The sequence below is a fragment of the Eschrichtius robustus genome, chromosome 6, assembly GCF_028021215.1.
Source record: "Eschrichtius robustus isolate mEscRob2 chromosome 6, mEscRob2.pri, whole genome shotgun sequence".
NCBI classification, from domain to species: domain Eukaryota; kingdom Metazoa; phylum Chordata; class Mammalia; order Artiodactyla; family Eschrichtiidae; genus Eschrichtius; species Eschrichtius robustus.
Genome location: NC_090829.1, coordinates 12866612 through 12890823, shown reverse-complemented (window position 1 = coordinate 12890823; position 24212 = coordinate 12866612). Strand labels below are relative to the sequence as shown.

At 41.1% G+C, this 24212-nt stretch overlaps 1 protein-coding gene across 1 annotated transcript in view; it reads right to left on the bottom strand.

Moving 5' to 3' along the window:
• The window catches only part of NEK11 (NIMA related kinase 11), a 275201-nt gene that overhangs the window by 145396 nt on the left and 105593 nt on the right, over window positions 1-24212 (bottom strand). The window contains 6 exon segments of the mRNA XM_068545910.1: window positions 6825-6939; window positions 11369-11462; window positions 13521-13640; window positions 16007-16092; window positions 19391-19471; window positions 19565-19712. Coding sequence (XP_068402011.1) covers window positions 6825-6939; window positions 11369-11462; window positions 13521-13640; window positions 16007-16092; window positions 19391-19471; window positions 19565-19712 — 644 coding nt within the window.

Sequence of the window (24212 nt, the reverse complement as noted above, 5' to 3'; positions counted from 1 at the left end):
GCCTTTCCCCTGAAAGGCATCATATGTGAATATCATCAAATGTGAATCGATGAATGTTGTCAATACAATAGAAAACATATACTCTCACCAGGATACCTGCTGGGTGGAATTTTGAGCTGAGATCAACAAAATGTAGGTGTATGATTTACGGAATAAAAAGTAGGAGGCAAGGTATGGAATGACATCAGGATGGTGCCAAAGAACGCTGGCATTCCCAGGAGCAGGTGCGAACATGGCCTACGAACACGACTGCACAGCCAGGACACTGGCCCACGTTCTTCATCAATGACACAAAGCTAAATTTTAAGCATTTAAAATTTTTCCCCAAACCTGCTTTTTCTCAACCAGTAGTCAATTTCTAGCCCTCTCAAGTACACCACTAAAATTTCTCATCCAGGGCACCATAAACACACAAAGGTTAACCTTGTTCAAAATGTGTAATCTCACAAATAAGAGGAAGCCAAATGTATAATTAGAGGCCACATGTCATAAGCAACTGCTTGTGTAAACTGTCAAATTATATCTTAAAATGGGGTTGTGGGGAGGTGGAAGGTAGAGGGAAAGAGGGGAGTTAATTTAATTCTAAGCTGTTTGAAACCAGGAAAACAGGCCACATGGAGTTAAGCTGGGGAGAGGAGCTGGGTTTGCTCATTTTTCCTAGATTCAAAAGAGAAAATTAATCTGAGCTATAAAAAGAGTAAAGTCACTTTGATCTCTACAACCCCAAACGTCCAGGTGCAAAATGTAGTAAAAGGTAGCAGGCATCTTAAACTCATCTACAACTCTGTACTTAGCTGGCTCATCTTTCATAGTAAGAAGAAACTCCCATTAATAATTTAAAGGAGCCATGCCAGAAAAAGTAACCCAAACAAGTCCAGAGTTAGCAGGAAAGGATGGTCAAGGTCAGCTGTGAAGTGGGGTGTGTAGGAGTCACACTACACATTCATGATTCGTATGACATGCATTCTGACACGTGGATGCCAATGCACAGAACAGCAAGGGGAATTTCCAAAGACCCCATCCTGCAACCTCAGAGACGAGTCCAGCTGGGGAGCTCTAAATGCTGACAGCATCACAAACATTCTGAAGACAAACATGGAAAAATGGGTTTTTTAAGAGTAAGTCAAATTCATGTTACTGCTCACACACAGACATACTACTTTGAAACATGACAATCATTTTGGATATTTTTGTAGGTTTCCTATTTTTCTATTTTGAAAAATTTTTTTTAGAAGCAAGAGAAAAAGAGAAGTCAATGGAAAATGCTGCTAGTCATGAGTGACAAAAGGAATTAGATACTGCTGTAGTTCCTTGCCAGAAAGGTTTTGTTATTGTTGTTGTTTTTTTTTTTCTGGATATATGTTATTTCACTTGAAAAAAATGAAAGTTTGACAAGCGAATCTAGAGCTGAGAGTGAGGAGGTCTCACTGCCGCAAAACAGAACAGAAAGCCCCTTTACAAAGATCGGAGAGGACAAATTTAAATGCCTATTACAAATAGCTAAATTAAAGTCTGGCCTTAACACCAAAGCAGAATATTTCAATCACTTAAACAAAAAATTAGCATATGAGTCAAAGACACTCGTGTGACTGGAAGTAGGCACTGTCCAGTATTGCTGTGTTCATTTCCTATGGCCTCTTAGCTTCCCTTGGGCATCATGACAATGCTCTCCGGGTGGTGTGCAGGAGCCCTGAGCACAACTGTGAAATTGCATGCATGGAAAACAATTTCATCGACTAAAGGAAAACCACACCATGGTATGTCCAAAATGCTGTCTGAAGCATATATTATATGAGGTTTTAGTCTATTATATTTTGTGTCTATCTTACCTTAAAGCCATGATTGATGCTTATTTAATTTTCTGCTTAATTGATTCATTCCAAACCTGAACCATGATAGGGCAGGGCAAAAAAAACAAAAACAGATGCTCTCTGCTCTATCAGCAGAACCCTTAGGTTAATAACTACTGTCTAATTTATGTTTAGCTAAGGGGTGGATCATGGAATCCACATACAGCTTTCCCAGGTGAGAACATTATTTTGAGAATGTTATTTTGAGAGGTCCATGCTGTGGGGACTGATTTTCCTCTCATTTCTATTATGCCTGCTTCGGACACAACAGGGAAGTAGCTGATTGGGCAGGTGTTATTCTGCATCCACTTCAATTTTTCAACTGGTATATAATCTTTCAAATTTCAACCAGAGGTACCTACCCAGCTTATCATGCAGAAGAAGCACTCTGAATTATTAAATATGCCTCAGGGTGGGGAATCAGCACATCTTCATTCGATATTAGCTTCATTCTAATTATCCTCTAGAGCTCAGAAAATTAGGGAGTGACTGCAGGGGCCTATTCCTGGGAGTAAATGTGAGAGTCAGTAGGAAACACAAATGTAACTCAGTGGAATACATGACAAATATGAAACAGAACCACCATCAATTTATATTCATCAATCAAGTCTCTAAGATGGTTAGAGCTCTGGAAGTGATGGGACAGCTGGAAACATGGACATGGCCTCCAGCACATGGTCGTCTTTTCCCAGGGCTGACAAGCCAAGCAGACCCACCAGCGTCTCTGTCTTGGGTGGGTTTGGCGTCTGGGCTGTTACGTTTTGTTCTGTTATGCTCAGGCTGCTTTTGTGGGTCCTAGGTCCTCTTAGACCTATTGGTATGGGTCCCCAACCACACCAACATGAGCCCTCCAACCAAAAAGACTGAGAGAGTAGCCAAGGGATTCCAGCCCCTCATCTTCTCACTTCCTGAGAGAAGACCTCAAACTCTATTAACACTCCTTGTGGAAGACAATGTTGCTTGGTTGACATTAGAAGAAAACCCCACGATCTTTTTCTGGACTAAGGACTTTGTGTCCCAAATAACATCTAGAGATCCTCCTGGTTGCCTTCTAGCTCCATGACTTCAGGACAGTCTCTCTCAGCCATTCATTAGCTAAAATGCAGGCTAATAGGCATTACTCATGTTTCCTTTTTCCTTTTTTTTTCTGGATATTTTGTAAATATATTTTTTAATTCATCAACCTTACTGAGGTATAATTTATGGACAATAAAATGTACACATTTAAAGTATAGAGCTCAATAAGTTTTGACAAATATATACATCTGGGTAACCATCACCACAAGAGGCTCCTTGTGCACTTTTGGAGTCGATTTCCAACACCACAATCCCCAGGCAACCACTGGCCTCATTTCTATCACTAGAGACAAGTGCTGCTAGTTCTAGAACTTCATAGAAATGGAATCATTCCATAGGAATTCTTTTGTTTGTGGCTTCTTTCTCTCAGCACAGTGTTTTGATATTTACCCATGCTTGTGTGTATTGATAGTTTGCTTCTTTTCATTGCTGAGTATTACACTGTATGGATAAACTACAAGTTTGTTTATCTGCTCACCTGTTGATTGACACTTGACTTGTTTCTACTTTTTGGTACTATAAACACAACTGCTAAGAACATTTGTGTTCAGATCTTCTTGTAGACATGTTTTCATTTCTCTTGGTAACTATCTAGAAGTGGAATTGCAGTAAGTAAACATTTTCTTTTTTTAAATTAAAACAATAAAATTATATCATTGTCTGACAGAGTTCAATTCACCTTAACATTTAAAGGGAAGAGATGACACCATAAGTCATAGGTCAGCCTACAACTAAAAAAGGGCATGTGGGCTTTCTACGAGCAAGCGAATTACGACCCCCTTGAGGTCTAAGCTTTCTCTGAGCACAGTGAAGGGGCTCAGGACTCGCTCAAGGAGTGGCTTAAAAGGAAATTAAGTGACAGCTGGTCAGGCTCTGGGTGGGCAGCCAAGGCTGACACCAGTGCAGCCTCCGCATTATGAGAGCCATGTTCTGGGTGGGTCTGGGGCCCCTGAGTCCCAGGCTATTATTCCAGCTTTGCAAGAAATGTTATACTGAAACTCAGCTGTGAGTTGCTAAAAATAAGGCTAGAGTGTAACGAAGCTCCTCGCAAAAATTAATGTGCAAGTAATCATCAGCATTACACATAAGGAGTTAAATAGGAATAATTTCTTCAATGTTCCAGTCATGCTTTCTCATTTGATTATAATGGTTATCCATGACTTCAGCTAGATTAAATCAGCTGTTGTCAACTAAATGCATATCAGATGTAAATAATGCCTCACCCTGTCTTGTTTCTCTGCAACTAACGCCTCAATCCCAGAGGGAATTTCCCAATTCAGCATCTAAGACTGATTAAACATTTGCTGCAGGAGCTTAAAAAAAATGATTGTGTAATTTTATTTTATATATACAAGCTAGATAAAAAATAAATTACAACCTCCTCTGGGTGCTGAAAGTTTGGAGTCAAATCTTCTATAAGGCAAAGAAAATGGGGGTAATAATTAACCACTTCAGAGTTCAACAACAAATTAAAGTTTCCTGTCTCAAAGTTTCATGATTAAGCTATGAGGTCACTAACCATCTTGCAATTACCCACCATCTAACCAATCATCAACCCAAAGGCTACATTTTCATAGTTCTTCATAGTCTCCCTTTTCAATTTAATATTTAAGAAAGAATAGAAATTAGAAAATATGAATTTACAGAGAGGAAAAAATAAGGGAAATGTTTAAAGTATTTTACAAGGCATTTGGCCCACCTAAAACTACTATGTGTTTTTGGCTCTCACAGCTTATAATGGGCATCTAAGTAGTTTCCTTACGGCGTGAACAAGGTGGGCAAAGGAGTGGATTGACCCACTTCCAGTTTGGCTGGTAACTCAACACATGGTCTGCCATACCAAAACCTCCCAACAGAAGACAAAGGGCAAGGTAAGGAGGATGCCAGCCTGAGAGTCCCAGCGGCTCTGTGGTCAGAGCTAGCTTAGGAGTAACTTGCACTAGAAAGCAGGAACTTTGGAGTCCTTGAGCAGATTACCTACTGTCCTTGGCTTCTCATCTGTGAAATAAGTACCCTTTCCTATCTGAAATCTGGAGGCTGGGCCCAGGCCTCTTGATCCTAGACCACCCACTCAACACCCTGTCCTGGGGCTTCCTCTTTCTAGATGGCGATGGCCCTCCAGCAGTGCACAGGCCATCCGTATTGGTGCTACTCAAAGGCCTGCCTAGCCCTTGGTTTTATAGCCTTGGAAAGAAAGGCCCAGGGGACAGTTCTACATTTCCAAATTTTACCTTTGGAAAATAACAAATAATGTATTAAAGAAATACCTGGGGACTTCCCTGGTGGTCCAGTGGTTGGGTGTCCACCTTCCAATGCAGGGGACGCAGGTTCCATCCCTGGTCGGGGAACTACGATCCCACATGCCACGGGGCAACTGGGCCCACGTGCTGCAACTACTGAGCCTGTGTGCTCTAGAGCCCAAGCACCACAACTAGAGAGAAGCCTGCACCCTGCAATGAAGAGCCCGCGTGCCTCAACGAAAAGATTCTGCGTGCCACAACTAAGATCCTGCATGCTGCAACTAAGACCCAATGCAGCCAAATAAATAAATAAATACCTGAAAAGAATCTAAATGCAAATCCATCTGGTACACATATTTGTCTGCCAGTAACACCCATTACCAGGTGGCTTCCAAAACACCATTTCAAAAGTTGGCAAATGGCAACCTGAAGAGCTTCAGGTCCTAGTCTCCTCACAGCTGAAGGAGGCAGCACGAGCTCTAACAGCTCCATCAGGAAGACATCGAATGCAAATTTGGACTGAGATGACCAGCCAAATCCAAGTTTCACTACCTCCATTCTTTGGAAAGAGAACTCAGCTACTGCCAAAGAGAGTTCCAGCCATGAGGATGCACCTCAAGACCTTCACCCACAAGGAGAGTGAGGCTACCACGCCCCTCCGCCATCCCCACCCCAGGCCCACTGCAGCAGGGACACGCAGCCTCCAACAGCTGAGTCTCCTGAAGCACTTCCTGACGTCCTGGCTGCCTCTGAATGCCTCGCAGACTAGTGCTCATCCAGCGAACCTCTCTCTTCACTTGGAATGAGACTCGAATTGCGGTCTGTCAGTCCTCTCAGCCTTTCCTAGCTCCTTTCCTAACTCCTTTTATGCAGACATTTCCCCTAATAATATCTTTGCACTTTTAGTCCCGTCTTGGCATCTGCTTCTCAGAGGTCGAGACAACATGTCATTCATCCACACATTCATTCACTCAAGGAATATTCACTGAGTGCCTACGATGTTCCTGACACTTGTCAGCTGCCCTGGGGAAAGGGGTACAGGACTGCGAGGCCCCACGTTCCCAGCCCTGCCCCTCGGGGTCATGAACTGCTTCCCTCTCTTTGGCTTTTACCATGTGCTGGACATGGAGCTGAGAGCACGTCACAGGCCTTAGCTAATTTGCTTTATTCTTGTTTCATGGTAAAGGAAACTGAGACCTAGACAGATTGTTGCCAGGGTCTTCCCTGATAGGGCCAGTTTTTTTACTCTAAAACTCATGTTTTATACCATTAGGCTATGACATATCTCCCCCGTTTGGCTGACAGCTCTGAGCACTTTTTTTCTGGTTCATGAGGGCCAGGGAAACAACTTTCTTCAGAGCATTCACAGTCTTACACATGTTAATAGTGATGCTGTTTAACTCATGTAGAAGGGGAGGTCCCTCATCTGGTGCGAATTTCCAGCTCATCTTCACTATGACAAAGACAAGAGAGGATGGACAAAGCCCTCGGCTTCTCTGCTCTTCACCACCACAGCCCAGCTCTGGCAAACTGACGGAAGGTGGCTGCATACACCCAAGGCTTCTCCTAGAGGCCGGCCAGGCTCACTGGAGGGTCAGCCTCACCAACGCACATGTCATCCAAGAGCAGCCTTCTGCAGGCTGATGCAAACTCATACCGTGATCTCCAAGGTCAGCTACGGTGTCCTCTACACTTGACCCAAGTGTGCCAAGCTCCAGGGAAGGAATGGGCTGAGACTCAGGCAGGTTCTCTGAAGCTGGGTCATCAAATTCCTTGCAGAAGGTAATGAACAATTCATGAGAAGCTGATCAGAGGAAACAGCATTACCACAAGTGAAACAATATTCTTGTTTAGAAGATGACTTAGAAACAAAAGCCTACCTAATCCTTTCCCTTAAACATGATAACATTTTCAAATCTCAAGAAGGCAGCTTGGGATGAGAGGAACAGCTCTGAATTAACTCGGCAGGTGACCTTGGGCAAAGCACGTAACCTCTCTTGGCCTGAGTGTCAGGGTCATGGTGAGGGCGAGGCGGGCAGGATGTCCAGCCCTGCTCAGCTTCCTCGTCTCAAGACTAGAGGTGCTGGCTTCGATGATGTCTTTTAAAGCTCTCCTCCAGCTTTAAAAGCTCTGTGATTTTATGAATTTCAATTTCCTAAAAGAAAGAGATCTAAGAGGTGACATGAAAGAGTTTCCACTTCAAAAAAATAAAAGTTAAACTTCTCAAATGTTTCAATAGGCATTTCAACTAATCACTCTGTGTGTGTGTGTGTGTGTGTGTGTGTGTGTGTGTGTGTGTGCCACCCAGAGCTAATGCTGAATTGACCTGTTTTCCTGGATAAATGGCTTTCATGGAGAACTATTCCAAGAGCGTCTTCTTATCAAAAGGAGAAAGTTCAAACTAATCTTCAATGAATAAGTAAAACATAGCTGTGCTACACTGTGATGTGGCATCTGTGGAAATACAGTCATAAAATATTTTTAAGAAGTCCATTTTATGTACTGTATAATAATTGTTGCAGGAGGTGAAACTGGCTCCACATTTCAAAGGATCACTGATAGTGCAAAAAGCAGAGACTGCACGAAATGTGCCTTTGTGTGCACTTCAGAAATTATTTGAAAACAAGTATTTGGACTCTCAGTTGACTTTGATTTTCTGAGGTTCTCTTTGAAGAGAACAGAATTGTTATAATTGCTTCTCTTAGAAGGAGCAAGACTTGATCTGCTCTTTGATCCCCAGGACTATTTCACATTTGGAGGCATGATCTGCCACACAGTTTTCACAGAAACCATCACACATGCATATACCCCAGGATAAAAGAAAGACTGGGCTTAGTGTGTGCATCGTGGTATCTAGTTGTTTTAAGCTACCATCCTTTAAAGAAATGGTGCCAACATGATTCCACAGTCAACTATGCGTCAAGATTTCAAAGCCCAAGTTCAGTGGAGCAGAAAATGCCTGCCAGCGTAAAAGGCCCCATCAGTCAGGATCTGAAAAACAAAGCAAGCCACTCTCCTAAACGACCCAAAGAATTGTTATCACACTTAAGAGGTGACACAGCCAGCCTGTCTCTCCCCTAACTGTGATTCTACCTCCTACAACTGCTTTTGAAATATAATGAGGTTTGCTTCAGCCAGCCAGACAGAAGGAAGAGGACTAAAGAACAGAGCCCCAGCGAGAGGAGGAAGACATTCAACCACAAATGCGCATCTGGGCAAAGACAGGAATGTGTGCCTCTTCCTTCTCTCCTTCTTAATCATGTTTTTCTTTAGCCTCTTGCATCTGATTAATCCAGCTTATTTCTCGCATTGTATTTCATCCTTTTCAGCTCACTGATCCCTTTCCGTGAGGTGTCTAGACCCTTCAGTCCATCTGCAAAGTTTCAGCTCCCCCTCCTTGGTTCTCTGAATATATTACGCCTGCCTCACTCCTGTGCCTGTGAATGTGATCAGACTGGTCTCCTCTCTGCCTGGCCTCCTCTCTCAATCCTCCTCCAGGGGAAACAAGAAAGCCTTCCCTCAGGTTACCCCTCCTTTTCTTCAATTCCCATTAAATGCTCTTTTTTCCTAAAGAGATTATAAGAAGATCCGCTCATCATGGCTTTTCCAGATCCTCCTTCGTCTGAAGCTGCTTTCAAGAACCCCAATTTCTGTCCATTACTAATTAGCATGTGGTCGTGGCCCAGCAGCATAGGAATCGCCAGGGAGTTTGTTAGAACTGCAGCATCCCAGGCCCCACCCGAGACCAGCCAAATCAGAATCTACATTTCAACAAGACCAAGAGGTGATTCAGGTACATTTTGAAGTTTGAGAAGCATTGCTAGAAAACATAAGAATTTGGAGGAGGGCTAGTAGACTGTGGACCTGAGAGGTCAAAGACAGTTCTCCTGAAGAGGCGGTGACATTTGAAAGAGAGAAAGTGGGATGCTACTGATGGGTCAGAGGGAAATGGCTGATGTAACTGCACAAGGGAGGGCGAGAGACCTGGGGTGCTGAACAACCCTGCGCGCTGGGCAGAATCAGCCCAAGGAGGGTCTTCTCTTCAAGATCCAGGGGCTGCCTGGAGCACTTCCTGCCCCCATCAATATGCAACTTAGCAAACTTGCTTCTGGATAGCTCAGAACCAAAGATGTTGGTGATACTGAATCTTACACGACCAAAGAATGAACCACCATCTCTGGTCAAGACAGCGGCAGGCACCTCCCACATGCCTTTGCTCCTTGCTGATGGACGGGGGTGGAATTGGGAGAAACTAGGCAGACACTGTGGAGGTTATGATTTGGGACTTCATAAAATCTCTGTGAAATCCTCACTTTCCTCATTTGAACTGGGCCAAGATCTGGACTCCCATGTTCTGCAGGATAATATAGAGCGAATAAAGTCTTAAGTGACTTTAGGATCCCCCAAGGGCCTTAATTTATAGGAGGGACAGGACCTCATACAGTGTTGTTGCTTCACACTACTAGTAATCATATTGGAAATGAAAAAGAACACAGAAATGATTATCTTTAAGGCCAATGAAGAAAAGCAAAGAAGTTAAGTGAGTTATCAGACATTAAAATGTAAGGTCGTACTTGAAACTACATTTTTATTTGCCATATGCTAACTTTAAGAATAAAGTTATTTAGGCTTGATAAAACAAAATATTATCACGTCTGTACCTCTCAATTTCCAATCTCTGGGGGTAAAATCCCTTAGAAGCAGAGGCCCCTGAGCATTCCAGAAAAAAAGTCCTGGTTTTTATCAGCTGATTAAACAAGTATTTTACATATATTAACAAACGCAGAATTCTTATCATCATGCCAGACGCTTGTTGAGGATGCGAGGGAATCTGCAGTCTCAGTCCTGAGGGAAGATGACCCACCTCCACAAGTCATCACTTCAGGGCCTCAGAAGTATCTGGGGAGCTGAAGGAGGGTGCTCAGTGTTTGCAGGGGGCTTGGTGGTGTCAAGACCCTTCCCCGAGTAGGGGTCTGACACTGCCGCCCCTCAGCAGGCAACTTCTCCACCCTAAGGTTCTGCGAGCAGGAACCATCCCACCCCCATGCCTCTGAGGCCAGCTACCCTGGGAGTGAGAGATGGTGGAGAACAGGGGTTGGGATGGAGCAGTGTCAGCTGGGTACACACTGTCTGCTAAAGGGCCCAATGGACAGAGACTCCTAAGGTCAACGTAGGCTGGACCCCCATCTGCTCCAGCTTTGGGTTTTCAGAACTCTAACGCACTCCCAACCACTAAGTAATTGAGAAAGGTGGATCACCAATCAGAGGGAGGCAGAAAATAACGTTCCCATGCTCTGCCTTGTCTGCGAGTGAGCTCTGCCCAGGGCTCCGGCCCACCCCAGGGTGCGGAGCCCTCTGATTACTGAGCTACAGTAGAATGAGCATCCCCAGACCTCAGGGATCATCCCCACAGCCTCAGGGGCTTGGTTCTTCCTGCTAAAGGAAAGAATCTCCCTCAGATGCAGGGATCACCAATGAACAAATAACCAGAATTTGAGACAATAAAGTTTTCCATAAAAAGGACTCCTTCCCCAATTGCTTTTACCAAAGAGCTAAGAGGTTGGTGTTGATGTCTACTATCCAAATACAACCCTGAAGAAGGACTACCTTAAGTATCAAAATCCACACCAAGGCCAATGAAGATATTTTTAACCATTAGGGGATGGTATGCAGAGGCTTGGGATGCAGAGGACATGAATTTGGGGTGCATTTCATGTGAGTCTGCAACCCTGTTATTGGATATGTATGATAATCCTCCAAAGTTTGAAAGGGGTTATTAACACAATGCACGATGATATGGATAGGAGACAGAAAATAAAGAGGGAAAGATGAAAAATAAGACAGAAAAAGAACAGTGGACGAAAGAAGCAAAGCAACAACAGCACGGCTGAAATTCAAAATTAGATAGACACACATTTGTTCCGCAGAGTCATACTCTTAACTCCTCAGTTGTTCATTCAGTGCAGATTAAGTCATCCTTACACAGCAGGCACTTGGTACAGCTGCTTTGAATTAGTGCCATCACTAATTGTTGGCCTACGTTCTAAAACAAATCCCAGTCCAGCCTGGAATTGGGCAGAGTTGGTCTGGATGCTTTTTTTCCCCACCTTGTCCCTTTTCCTACCCAACTGGCCCCATGAATCTGAAGAATCTGAGGCAAGAAAAGGTCTTTTGTAAAATTGAAAACAGAAGCGCACTCACGTGGAGCACATCCACAGTCAGCTGCTGGAAGTTCCGAGATCTCAGTTCTTGCATTCGTTTGTTGTTTTCTTCATATTTTTCTTCCACAAGCTTTCTGCATAAAGTGAACATAGAAAAAGAGCTTCAATGTGCTAAAACCACATCTACGTTACACAAGTGTGATCCCTGTTTCAAAAGGCAGACTGGGGTGTCGGGCAGCCAGGCCCGCGGTCTCTCCTTCATCACGTGAGTGCAGTGCAGCCCCACTCGATTTTCCTTTAACGCACGCAGGATGCTGGCTCTTTGTTCACCCTCAAGAACCCAGAACTCAGGGGAAGAGGGTGGTGCCATCCCTGTGTGCTCTCGGCCTGTGCTGACAACAGACAGGAGTGTGTCTCCGATGCCCGCTAGAGAGCCCAACACATATGAATAACTGGATAACAAACCCATAGACGCGGAAAACAGACCTGCATTTCAAAGAATTTATGGAAAAGAGTATGAGAGCCACTGTGAAGGGGAATTTTTCTCAGACATTTTCTGTTTCCTCTACAATAGGAGAGTCGAATTTAATAGACCTGCTATTAAACTGGAGGAAAGATTTGAGTTCTTGTGATTACTTGTATGCTAATTTATACTTAGATTTCTTGAAAAATCACTGAATATCCCTGTAGTCAAATTTTCTTGTCTATAAAATGGGTACATTATAACGCTCATGACAATGGAGTCGTTTTCTACCTAAAACACATGACCTTTCTCAAATCCTAGAAACAATAATCAAAACCACTCCAATGCAATTTATTCATAAAATCAAGAACAAACTTATTTAAAAATCATTGCCTTTAATAACAAAAATATTAAATGCCATGAGGAAGATCTATGACTTTTTTGCATATTAAAAAATAGTTTTAATTTGAAAAATAGTTTGTAATGTGCAAGTTATTAAATTGCCTTTTTAATCTGTTCCTGTCAGAGATTTAATTCTCCTTTCACCCTCAACCAATGACATGAACCATGGTACCCCGGAAATATCGCCATTCCTGAGGTGTTAGAAATAGATCTGGGACTGTGAGTTGATGCAACAGTCTAAACAACTTTTGTGACTATATTTCTTCAGCAAAATCCACACTTAGTGGTGTACTGGTTTGCACATATCTTCCAACTGAATACTGAATGATATCACATTGGTACCTTGAAAGTGACCATTTACACCACAGAATCAGCAAACAAATTAGTAGCTACCCCTCCGGCCCCCACAAGCCCAGAGGGGGCTGTAAAACATTCACCAGAACACGACTGCCCAGGGAGCACTTTGACAGAAATATTTTCCCACATTTCTTAAAGGAAACATGTGTTAAGGGAAAATCATCTCTCAGGTTCTTACTTGGTTCATCATGATATTCACTGTAAGTACAAGGACACCTAGAATCATTTTCCAGGTACATTAACAAGGTCAAAAATGGACAGATTTGAGTTTCAGGTCTTTTTTTGTCTCTCTAGTTCTTTGTTGGGGCTTCTAAGCCACCAAAAAATTGGCAGAGGAAGAAAGAAGAAGAAAAATTGGGAAATTGGGTCACATACCAGCTGAAAAATCAGTCTTTGAGAAATTGGGAGTTTGGGGCTCTTTGGACCCCCCCTTTTCATGTGTAAACTCTAAACACTTGTGATCTCTCACACCAGCAGCATGCCCTGAGCAGACTGTGAAGGGCTTTACCTGACAGAACAGAGTTGTTTCCAGGCTCCTTCCTAAAGCCAGCAATTTCCTGCAGGTACAGAGCAGCCAGGGCTCTGGGCAGAGGGGTTTAGCAAACACCTGGGGAGTGTGGACAGAATAGTGAGGCCACCATATCACCCCCTCACGGTGCTGTGCACAGAAGGTGTCAGCAACAAAGAGGCTTCGTCTGGAGGCTGACCTTATATTTTCATTCCTAATAACCTCCCTGATATTCAATCCTTCTTTTCACACAAGACTGAAAGCCTGCTATTAATAGTGCCTGGCATCCAATAACCATCTATGGCTCAATAACCATCTTTTGAGGGAATGAGTGAATGAATAAACTGATAAATATATAATGAGAATGTGCATTTTCTTGTGGTTTTTGCTTTTCTTCAGCAAATTCCTCTAGAGCCCTGGGAAGCAGCCCAGGGCCCAAGGCACTAAGGGAAGGTCACTTACTTTAGCTTCCTGGCCTCCTCATCAGCTGCCTGGACCTTCCTTAGCCGCATCCTCTCTCTTGGTGTCATCTTCTGTACCTCAGACAGCGCCCGCAGGGTCTGCAGGTGGATTTTTTTCTGCCTATAGATAATAAAGATTCCCACGTGCAACCCATCCCAAACATGCTCAGAAAAATTAAACAAGTATTTTACAGAAGTATCATTACACTACTGAGAAGGGAAAAGCATCTCAAGACATGCCAAGCAAAAACTAATAAACTCTGGGTAGGTAATTAGCCAAGAAGGACTGTGGCAATATTATTGGCAATATTTTTTAAATTAGATTTTTGTTTAAAAGCAAATTATGTACTTTGCAAATTTCTGCTCATTTCGTTGCCTATGACTGGTTTTCATAGTGTAAGACAAATTAGGATCTTGGCCATTAGGGAGTAAATAGACTGGCAGACTAATTCAACCATGTGGATAAGACATAATTTTGGAATTAGACAGGCAGGGTTTGAATCCCATCTCTACCACTCATTAGCTCTGTAGCCTTGGGCAAGTTACTGAATTTCTCTGAACCCCAGTTTTCTCATCCATAGAGAATGGGCTATCCTGAGTATTATATGAGATAACATATGTACAGTGCCTGACATATAAAAGTATCCCAAAATTGTAGTATTATAATAGCTAAAAGTGACTGAATATGCCTTATCTTCTAGGCTTCATACAGTAGGTATTTTTATGGCAGCATGGCATAGTGATTAATTGCACAGTTAAGAACATTCTCTGGGTTCAAATCCTAGCTCCCAGGCTACATGCTGTATGCCTTTGGGCAAGTTACTTAACCTCTCTATGATCATCTAAATAATAATAATAATAGTACCTACTTTGTAGGGTTGTTGTGAGTTTAAATGAGTTAATTCATGCAAAGAGCTTATAACAGAGCAAAGCATATGGTCATTACCCCTGAAAATGTTAGCCAATATTATTCGAGAGCCTCTTTCTTCAGTTAAAGAAATGTGCTTACATTAACCATGTATTGAAAGATCTGCAACCACATTCTCAATGGCATTTGCTTCTGTGCCTGGCTTGGTTAGGGCCCAATAGCGGAATGCCTTTTGCACTCAACTGCCTCCTTAAGAAACACTATGAGGAAACTGTAATGACCGCTGTAGGCAGTTCTCATCCCTCTGGAATACAGTTCAGACAAGAGCCTCCAGGGACCATGCAGTTTTCAGCAATACACATGCTTTATTTTGTAAAACAAGATAGAGCCCCTCAAAACAGTCATAGATCTTGAAAATAACAGTGACGATTTGAAATCGATATCTCATAATGTGAAAGATCACCCGAAGAACTAGATTCGAGCACACTATAATTGTAAGCACAGTCAGGCAAACTTTTCAAAACTGCAGTACAAAATGATAGTTAAGGTTAGTCCAGTATTTTAAAAATAAGATACCTACTACTCCCACATATCTTGTTAATAAAATAAAATGAGAAGTTCCAGGCATTCTTGAAAAAAATAGGTAGTAACCCAAGAAAACTAGGTTATAGGGGCATGCTTAAATATTTATCTCCTGAGTTGCAGGGTATTTAAACTGGAGATCATGAATTAAACAAAGACTGAATACCTTTGATGGACCAGTTCCCTCAGTTTGAATGTGGAGATGGAAAACAAACACGGCACAGTTGAGAAACCACTGGACTGGGGGTTAGAGAAGCATATTTGTGTAATTTGGCCTTGAAGATCAAGCTGATGAGGGCTACCATTCTCACTTCACTGCCCTGCACAGCTCTGGGAGGGACTGTCATTCTCATTGGGTCCTCACAAAATTAAATAGCCTTTCTTCAGCAAAATTATAGATTTGGTCTTATCAGTGGTGCCCCCTGGAATTGTGCAGTACACAGCCTGCACAGCTGCACATGGCTGTTCTGACATAACTTAGTATTCTGGGCCCTTGTAAGTTATGGCATAGAAATTTTGAATGAGGTAGGAGAGAGAAATGAGATCAGGAAAAAATTATGGCTCTTTGTGAAACACACATTCTCTAGTTCTTATGTGTATCTCAAGAAAGTAAATTTTGCCTTATTTTCAATTGTCCCAGGACTCCACAGTGTCAGCTTTTCAATAAATACTCTTCTAGTTCCTCTTAAACAACCAACATGTGAAAGCCATTTATGCTTAATCTGAATGTTCATTAGCATAAATATCACTAAACGTTTGAGAGATGAATTTCTCTATATACTTACAATGCAACTGCAGAGCTACCCTGCAGATATGTAAGCTGTGCAGAGGTTTAAACTTTTATGATTTCAATTTGCTACCACCTGGGGCAAAGGGCTTTGGAACGTCAAGTTACTGAAGCTCCTTAATTTCTTGGCAAGACTTAGGTGAATTCTAGGATACTCCATGCTGTTAGCTTAGCACTAATAGATAGTTTAAGACAAATGCATTTAACATTTACACACAGTGGGCTTTTTAAAAACAAAGCAATTACCTACACAACATTAATTATATAAGTTGTCTCCTTCTGACGATTCAAATTCTTGTCTTCCAGGGTCATTTCCGAATATCGGCACATCAGGTGCTGAAAAAAAGAACAGCCGTAACATACCTTAAAGACTCTTCAGGGATGAAGAGGCATAAAATGACCAGTAGCCTTTTCTGATGTGTAGTACTACTGACCCGTGTCTGAGGCTTGAAATCGAACCCACTGGTAACTATTTTTCCTTCTGTAACAGGTTTAAAACATTACGCAGCAGCTCCTGTGGGGTCAGGCTCCTGTCCAGCTTTCCAACTTCATCTTGCTCTGTCTGCTCTCTTGCTCCCGGTCACCCAGCCACAGGCAGGCCTTCCCTCAGCTCCAAGAACACACAGTTCTCTCCCACCTCAGGGCCTGTAGTGGACGATGTCTCCACTCCCAGTGAAACCGAACAGGACCCTGTGAGTCTCCTGGGCACAAAGCCTTTCTGTGTCCCCTATTTGTAGAGACTAGGCTTCAACATCCATGACTTTCCCTGAGTTCCAAAGGGCAGGTTCAAACAGTTGCTAATCAATGAAGGGAGGGAATGCAGAGAGAAGGGAGGAGCAGTTACAAAACAATAGTGCAGCCTTGGGACAGGGTCCTGGTTCTGCCTCAAGGGATTCACGTAACAATACCTTTGAGTTCTTCTGCAGAACTAAAACCCCCAACAAATGGAAGATGTTAACTACTTGACAAAGCATTCTTCATTCCAGAGAGAAGGTCAGAGTTTGATAACCGAGAGAACCACAGAAGCTCATCAGGAGACCACCTGAGGCCAGATTAAAGGAGTGCAGGCCCTGCACACACCACACCCTGATCCTTAACAGCAACCCTGCCTTTGCACCACTGCTATAAAACTCCTCACCAAATCCCCCTGAGCTGGAACACACAGTTTTGAGGGCATGGGTCTTCTGTGTCCCCCTTTGCCTGACAAAGCAATAAGCTATTCTTTTCTAGTTCACCCAAAACTTTGTCTCCAAGAGTTGATTCAGCACTGGTGCACAGAGGCTGAGTTTTGGCATCACCAGGGCCAGGACTAGGGTGAGACAAGCAAGGCACTCAGCTCAGGTACAAATTTAAGGGGCACAAAAAACTCAGTAACCAAGATAAATAATATTTCAATGCAGTATTATAAAAAAATCAATATTAATGACAAAAAGCCTTGGAGAATACGATAGTAAAAGTTTAAAAAGCGACAAGACCTGTCCTGAACGTGCACCATTCTACCTCACTTTCTTAACGAGCTGAACTTATGTCCGCTCGCCAGCAAAGCCAATTTAATACCAGGTCGTGGTGAAGGAAAGTACAGCGTTTATTACAGGGCACCAAGCAAGGAGAATGGGTAGCTAATGTTCAACAGACCCGAACTCCCTGATGGCTTTCAGGGAAGGGTTTTTAAAGGCAACATTTGGGGTGAGGGTTGCAGCCCATGGACTTTCTTCAGATTGGTTGGTGCTGAGGTAACGGTGGTGTTTTGGGAATCTTAATCATCAATCTCTGGTTCCAACCAGTCTGGGGTCTACATGCTGGTTGTCATCATATAGTCACCACCTGGGTAGGGGTCCTAGTTTCTGCAGAACAACTCAAATATATGTATTAGATTATTATGTATATCCCTTGGGGAGGAACTAGGATTCTGTTTTATCACTGAACTGTTGTTTAGGCTATCATTACTTTTCTTGCTTGACTGCTTTTCTCTTGTTTCTGCATTCCCTCATTCTCTAATTAGTAACTACTTGAGTCTGTTTCTTGGAACTCAGGAAAGGCTTAGGAGACTAAAGCCTTTTTCTACAAACAGTGGACACTGCTTCAAGAAACAGTGGACACTGTTTCAAGAAACAGTGGACATGGAGGGACTTTCATACCTGAGACGGCCCTGCAGGGTCCTGCTTGGTTTTAGCTCCACTTTCATCCTAGCCCCATTGGATCCTGTCCTTGAACGTTTGACATTTTGTTACTATGGACTTTTTTTAGCATTACATTGGGTTTTTTTAAAAAACACTGCATTACAACATTATTTATCTAGATTACTGAGTCTTTGGTGTCCTCTTTAATTTTGCACCAGGGCAAAGGCCTCATTTTTCTCACCCTAGTCCCAGGGGATCTATTGAATGCCTTTTGACTTTTTTGTTTGTTTGTTTGCTCAGTCACCCTTCATTGTGGTTTTGATCCCAACAACCAGCCTCTTTTCAGAAGTCTGCCCTCAGGCAAGTGGAGAGCTATACTCAGGGAGAGCTGAAAGCACCAGGGAGCTCCCACCACTTCCCCCTCTTGTCCTGCTCATCCCACATCTTTAGTGCTTCCCCCTCCAGGGGACATCACCTAAGTCAGAGTTTTGTACCACCCACTCCCCGTGATCCCAACACTCTCCCTCAGGCTCTTTGTAAGGCGCGCTGCTTCTCACCATCTCACTGATGTCACAATGTCACCTGCTCCTTCTCTGACCACCAAAGCCCTTCCTTTCCCTTATTTCACAGCATGCTATTTTCTTTCTTCCTAGTTCTTCTGATAGCTTACGATTATTTTATTTACTTGCTTACATTGTCTTGGTTACTGGGTCCTTTTACTAGCAGTCAAGCTTCAAAACGACGAGTCATATTTGTTCCTATCATTTTGGCACCCCCCAGTGTCAGTACAGTGCCAGAGCTCAACTAATGACTGCACATCAAGTCAGCATCCCTGTTTCCTGTGCCTGAGAGCTGGACACTGAAGAAAAGGTGTGCCCATTTGTGAAGGTGAATGACTGCTCTGTGGGTCCACTTAAAACTATTCATAAAAATTAAAGGAAATCTGCCTGAGGGATTTGTATTGTAAAAGCCTATGAAGTCTAAAAACAAGGAAACAAACAAACAAAAAATCCTGAGAGGACACCATTTGCTTTTTGCTTACCATTGAAGGCAGATTCTCTGCATCAAAATTTTTAATCTACAGGAAAACAAAATAAACTCAGCTAATCAATAAAAAGTATTAGTAGGATACAAAATAAGGAGTGGAATAATAAAGGCCCAATGAAACCCCCAGATTTTGTATCATTAGTAGTACATTCTTGCACTAGCAGGGATACACTTACAAAGTGTAGAGGTAAGATTTGTAAGCCAAGAGCTCTAAGGGTGGATGCTGCAGTTAGACAAAAAATCACAATCCAAACTTCTCACATCCGGGGCACCAGGGAACTGGAGTTCACACACCTTCCTTGGCAAAGAGATTGTCTACTAATAATTTCCTCCAGCTTTAAAAAAAAATCTTGTTTCTCCTTTCTGACTGATTCTTACTGCATCTTATTCCCACAGCACATCTTAAAGTCCTAGAAGGTATATAAATGCTAATATGTGCTTCCAGGTATCCCTTTCATTTTAAATACCGGTAGTTGTTCATCAATGTAAGGAATTTTAAAAATTTCTATAGCAGATGGTCTCAATGAAGGACTCTTGTTCAACATGCTGTAATGTTTAAAAAGAAAATTATTGTTCAAATGAACTAAAATATAAGTACAACTTAAAATTGCTTCTGCAGCAATACATTTCTTTCCGTAGCTTTCCATGATGGCATTCAGCTGTCTTGGGTATCTCTCAGGGAGAGAAGGAATGTCGCCTTCAACAATTTTTATAACGATGGATAAGAAATTGGAGCCAGTGAATGCCTGATTCATGCAGCACATCTCATACAAAATGCATGCCAGAGACCTGAAGACACAAAAAATTTGAATGAGGAATAAATGTCCTCTTTTAAATTTGATCATCATATAAAACCTCAGATGTGTTAGGGCATTGGTTGTGAGGCACTAACATACACTTTGTTTTCCATTTAAATACATGTTTACTGAAAAAAAAAAGGAAAAAGTGAAAAAAGAAATCACAAAATATAAGTCTGAATGAACACTTTTGGTCAGAAGAGAGCAAACAATCCAACAGGAATATGCCTACACATAGTAGGGACTCAATAAATATTTGATCAAGGTAGTAAGAAATTTTTGAATCAACCTCTTTGAAGGAAAAGTAAAATGCAGGTAAACATTGTCTTCCTAAGGCAGTTCAATTAATGTTATATATGCAAAATAAAATTTAACTTTATTAGCCTAGCCTTCCCTCTACTATGTATCCAAGCATTCTGAAAAGGAAGCTGGCATCTTTATTAGTTTTCTAAATAGAATCCATTTGCAAGTAGGGTGGGAGAGTGGCTGCCTGCAGCACTCATTAACGTGTATAATTCTCCCTTCAGGAGTATGAAGCAGAATATTAAAGTTCTAGATCAGTCCAACACTAATTTGTGTTAACTATGCAAATCAGCCATCTCTAAACTAGCAGAAAAATCTTTTAAATAATCTACATCATTAAGAAAACCAAGGGGAAATTTCTGCCTGAACTTAGTGTTAAGAAAGAACTTTTCTCCTGAATAATGGGTTATTTTTATCTTCTGGCTATCTTGAATTATGTACCTAGCCAGGTCTCCCTTTTCTTATTAGTTGCTTGAAAGATCAGAAATAAATTTGCCGTTGACCTTGTGTAAACTGTGTTTTATGTAACTTCAAACACTGTCCTGCTTTATCATGAAAGGCAAGGTATATATCAATACATACATACATGAATACCATCATTTTAACCATTTTGTGGGTGTTCAAGAAAATTCTGGATATATACACTGAAAATGTTTCTGTTCCAGTAAATAATAATAACTCTAAAAATTTCAAACTGATTGGTACTTTACATATTACAAAGCACTTTCATATATATCTCAACAGAGCATCATAACTTCCCAGTGTAATGGAGCCAATATTATATTTTTCCCATTTTATACATGACAAAACTGGCTCAGAGAAGTTAAGTGACTTGGCCAAGGTCACACAAGTGACCCTGATTGACTCTTGAGTTATGTATTTTTCTTTCCAAATCCGAGACTATTTCCATTATAGAATGCTAGAAAAAGACAGACATTAGGAGAAATCTCACGATATTGACTAGAACACCAAGATCAATGTCAACCTTATAAATTATGAAAATTATTTGAAGCTCAATAAATTTTCATCCATCTGTAAGACTATTAAATGGTATTTGGTATAGTAGCACATATTTAGATTTCTATACCCAGAAAAACAATTCCCTTCAAATAAAGGTGAAATAAAGACATTTTTAGACCAAGAAAAACAGAGAATTCATACCAGCAGGAAAGCACTAAAATCCTAAAAGGGAATTCTTCCAAAAGAAGAAAGATGATCCCAGGCAGAAACAAGGAATGAAAGAAGGAATGAAGAGCACTGGAAAAAGTAATTTTGTGAATATGTTTAAATCAACATTAACTCTATAAAACTTAACTATCTTATGGGATTTAAAATTTTGTGGAATAACATTTCATGACAAAAATAATGCAAAAGATAGAAGAGGGTAAATGGAGTTAAAGTATCATAAGGTCCTAATATTACTGGGAAAGTGGTAAAAGCAGTAATTTTTACTAGACTGTAATAAGTCAAGAATGCATGCTATAACTGCTAGGATTACCACCAAAAGAATAGTAAAATAATGTATAACTGAAAAGCATAAAACTAACAAGTTACTAGAGGGAAAAAATATCAAACAACAAAATTCAAATTAAAAAAAAGAAAGAGGGATTTCCCTGGGGGTGAGTGGTTAAGAATCCACCTGCCAATGCAGGCGACATGGATTCGAGCCCTAGTCCAGGAAGATCCCACATGCCGTGGAGCAACTAATGCCTGTGCACCACAACTACTGAGCCTGTGCTCTAGAGCCAGTGAGCCACAACTACTGAGCCTGTGTGCCACAGCTACTGAAGTCCATGTGCCTATAGCCCATGCTCCACAACAAGTGAAGCCACCGTAATGAGAAGCCTGCGCACCACAACAAAGAGTAGCCCGCTCTCTCCACAACTAGAGAAGGCCCACGAGCAGCAACAAAGACCCAACACAGCCAAAAATAAATAAATAAATTTATTTAAAAAATAAAAATAAAAAAGATTTTAAAAAGCAAGAAAGGACAGAAAAAGGAACATAAAACAAGTGATATTTGAAGATTAAAAAAGAAGACAAACTGTCATTAAGCATTTCAACATGATTGTATACATTAAAAAGGTCAAAAGACACTACAAACTATTAGAATTAACAATTGAATTTAGCAAGGTTGTTGGATACAAAGTCATTTCTATAAGCCTGCAGTAAACACATTTTAAAAACAAAATTAAAAATGTCATTTACATTAACATCACAAAATGTCAAATACGTAGACATAAATCAAACGTAAGATGTGCAAGACCCTACACTGTAACCTCAGTACATTGCCGAGAGAAATTAAAGAAGATCTAAAAAAAAGAAAAAAAAAATAGGGAGGGATAGATCCACACTCTTGGATTGGAAGGTTCAATTTATGAAGATGTCAATTTTTCCAAGAATGACCTAGTGCAATATGGATTCAAATCCTAGCACACTTTTTTGTGGGAGTTGACAAGCTGATTCTAAAATTTACATGGAAATGCAAAGGGACAAGGGTAGCCAAGGCAACTGAAGAAGAACAAATTTGGAGGTCTTTTATTACCAAACAGCAAGATTTATTATGAAGTTTCATTTCTTATGAAAGTATGATATTGGCGAGGAAGAAAAAATAGACCAATGGAACAAAATAGAGGGCTCAAAAACAGATCTGCATATATTCAATCACTTGACTAATGCAAAGATGAACTGCACTGTGGTAGAGGAAAAGATGATCTTTTTCATAAATTATGCTAGGCCAAGTGAGTATCCATATGGAAAATATTGTATATTGACTCCTGTCTCACATCATACACATGCACAAAAATCAATTATAGGTGGATCTAACTGAAAGATAAAATCATAAAATTTTTAAGAGAAAACAGGTAAATGTCTTCCTGATCTTGGCATATGCAAAGATTTTTTAAATAAAATGCAAAAAGCACTAACAATAAAGTTAGGGACTGATACGGTAGACTTCATTAAAATTATAAACTTCTGTTCACAAAAAAACACCATTTGGAAAGTAAAAATGAAGATACAGAGTGGGAAAAGATATTTGCAATTCAAATATCCATCCAAGACTGGTATCCAAAAAATTCCATAAATCAAACAATCAATCAATCTTCTACAAATCAACAAGAAAAAGGAGAGAATCCAAGAGAAAAATGGGCAAAACTTTGAAGCGACATTAAATGGCCCCAAATCATGAGATGTTTAACATTATTAGTCCTTAGAGAAATGGAAATTAAAACCACAGTGCACAGTCATCAGAATGGCTAAAATAAAAAAGGTAATTATCAAGTCAGTACCTGTTAGGCTATTGAAAAAGTTTTCTTGAAAAGAAGAAAGGGTAGGGCTATACACTAATATAATCATCAGATTGAACCAAATACTTTTACCTGTGTGGGTATGTGTAAAATAGTTGTGTGCTGTGAACTGCCCCAATGTACTTCTTATTTCCCCAGAGAAGAGTCTAATTCTAACTTCAAGAAGTTTTCTTATACTGACACAACATAGAGCTACAAGGGACTATCAAGATTTGCTAATTCCAAACTCTCACTGTATCGATGAGAAACCAAAGCTCAGAGAGAGGAAGGACTTTGCCTGGAAAGGTGCCATGTTAAATCAGCTTGTTTGATACCGGTACTAGTTCTCATTCAATATTTCTTAAAAGTGTTTTCTAAAAAATTTATATTGACTACCCCCTGCTATATAATCTATTGCATATGTAATAATTTGAACACTGAAAAAAAAAATCAAATTCATAAGTCCAAGAGGTACAGGCTATCCAGGCACCCACACATACTCTTCTGAGGATGTCACTCAGCCTTGTGGGCTCTGAGTCTTCTTCAGGACTTGGGTTGAAGCAGAACAAAGCCAGACAATCTCTCCTGGCTCTGACAGGTCTGAACGGTTAGATGGGAGCAATGATCCCTGACCCAGGACACTCTGAGCTGTCTTGGGAGCAGACTTTTATATTGTTTCCACCCATAATACAAATGGCAACAATAACAATGATAATAATAATGAAAATGACAGCTGAAATTTTAATGATGGTGTTTACTATAAGCCAGACACCCTGTTCTATGTTCCTTACATACTCAAACTTATTTAATCATCCTCACAACAGTCCTAATGAAGTAGGAACTATTATTATCATTCCCATTTTTCAGATGAGGAAACCCTAAAATTGGGTAAATTGTCCGAG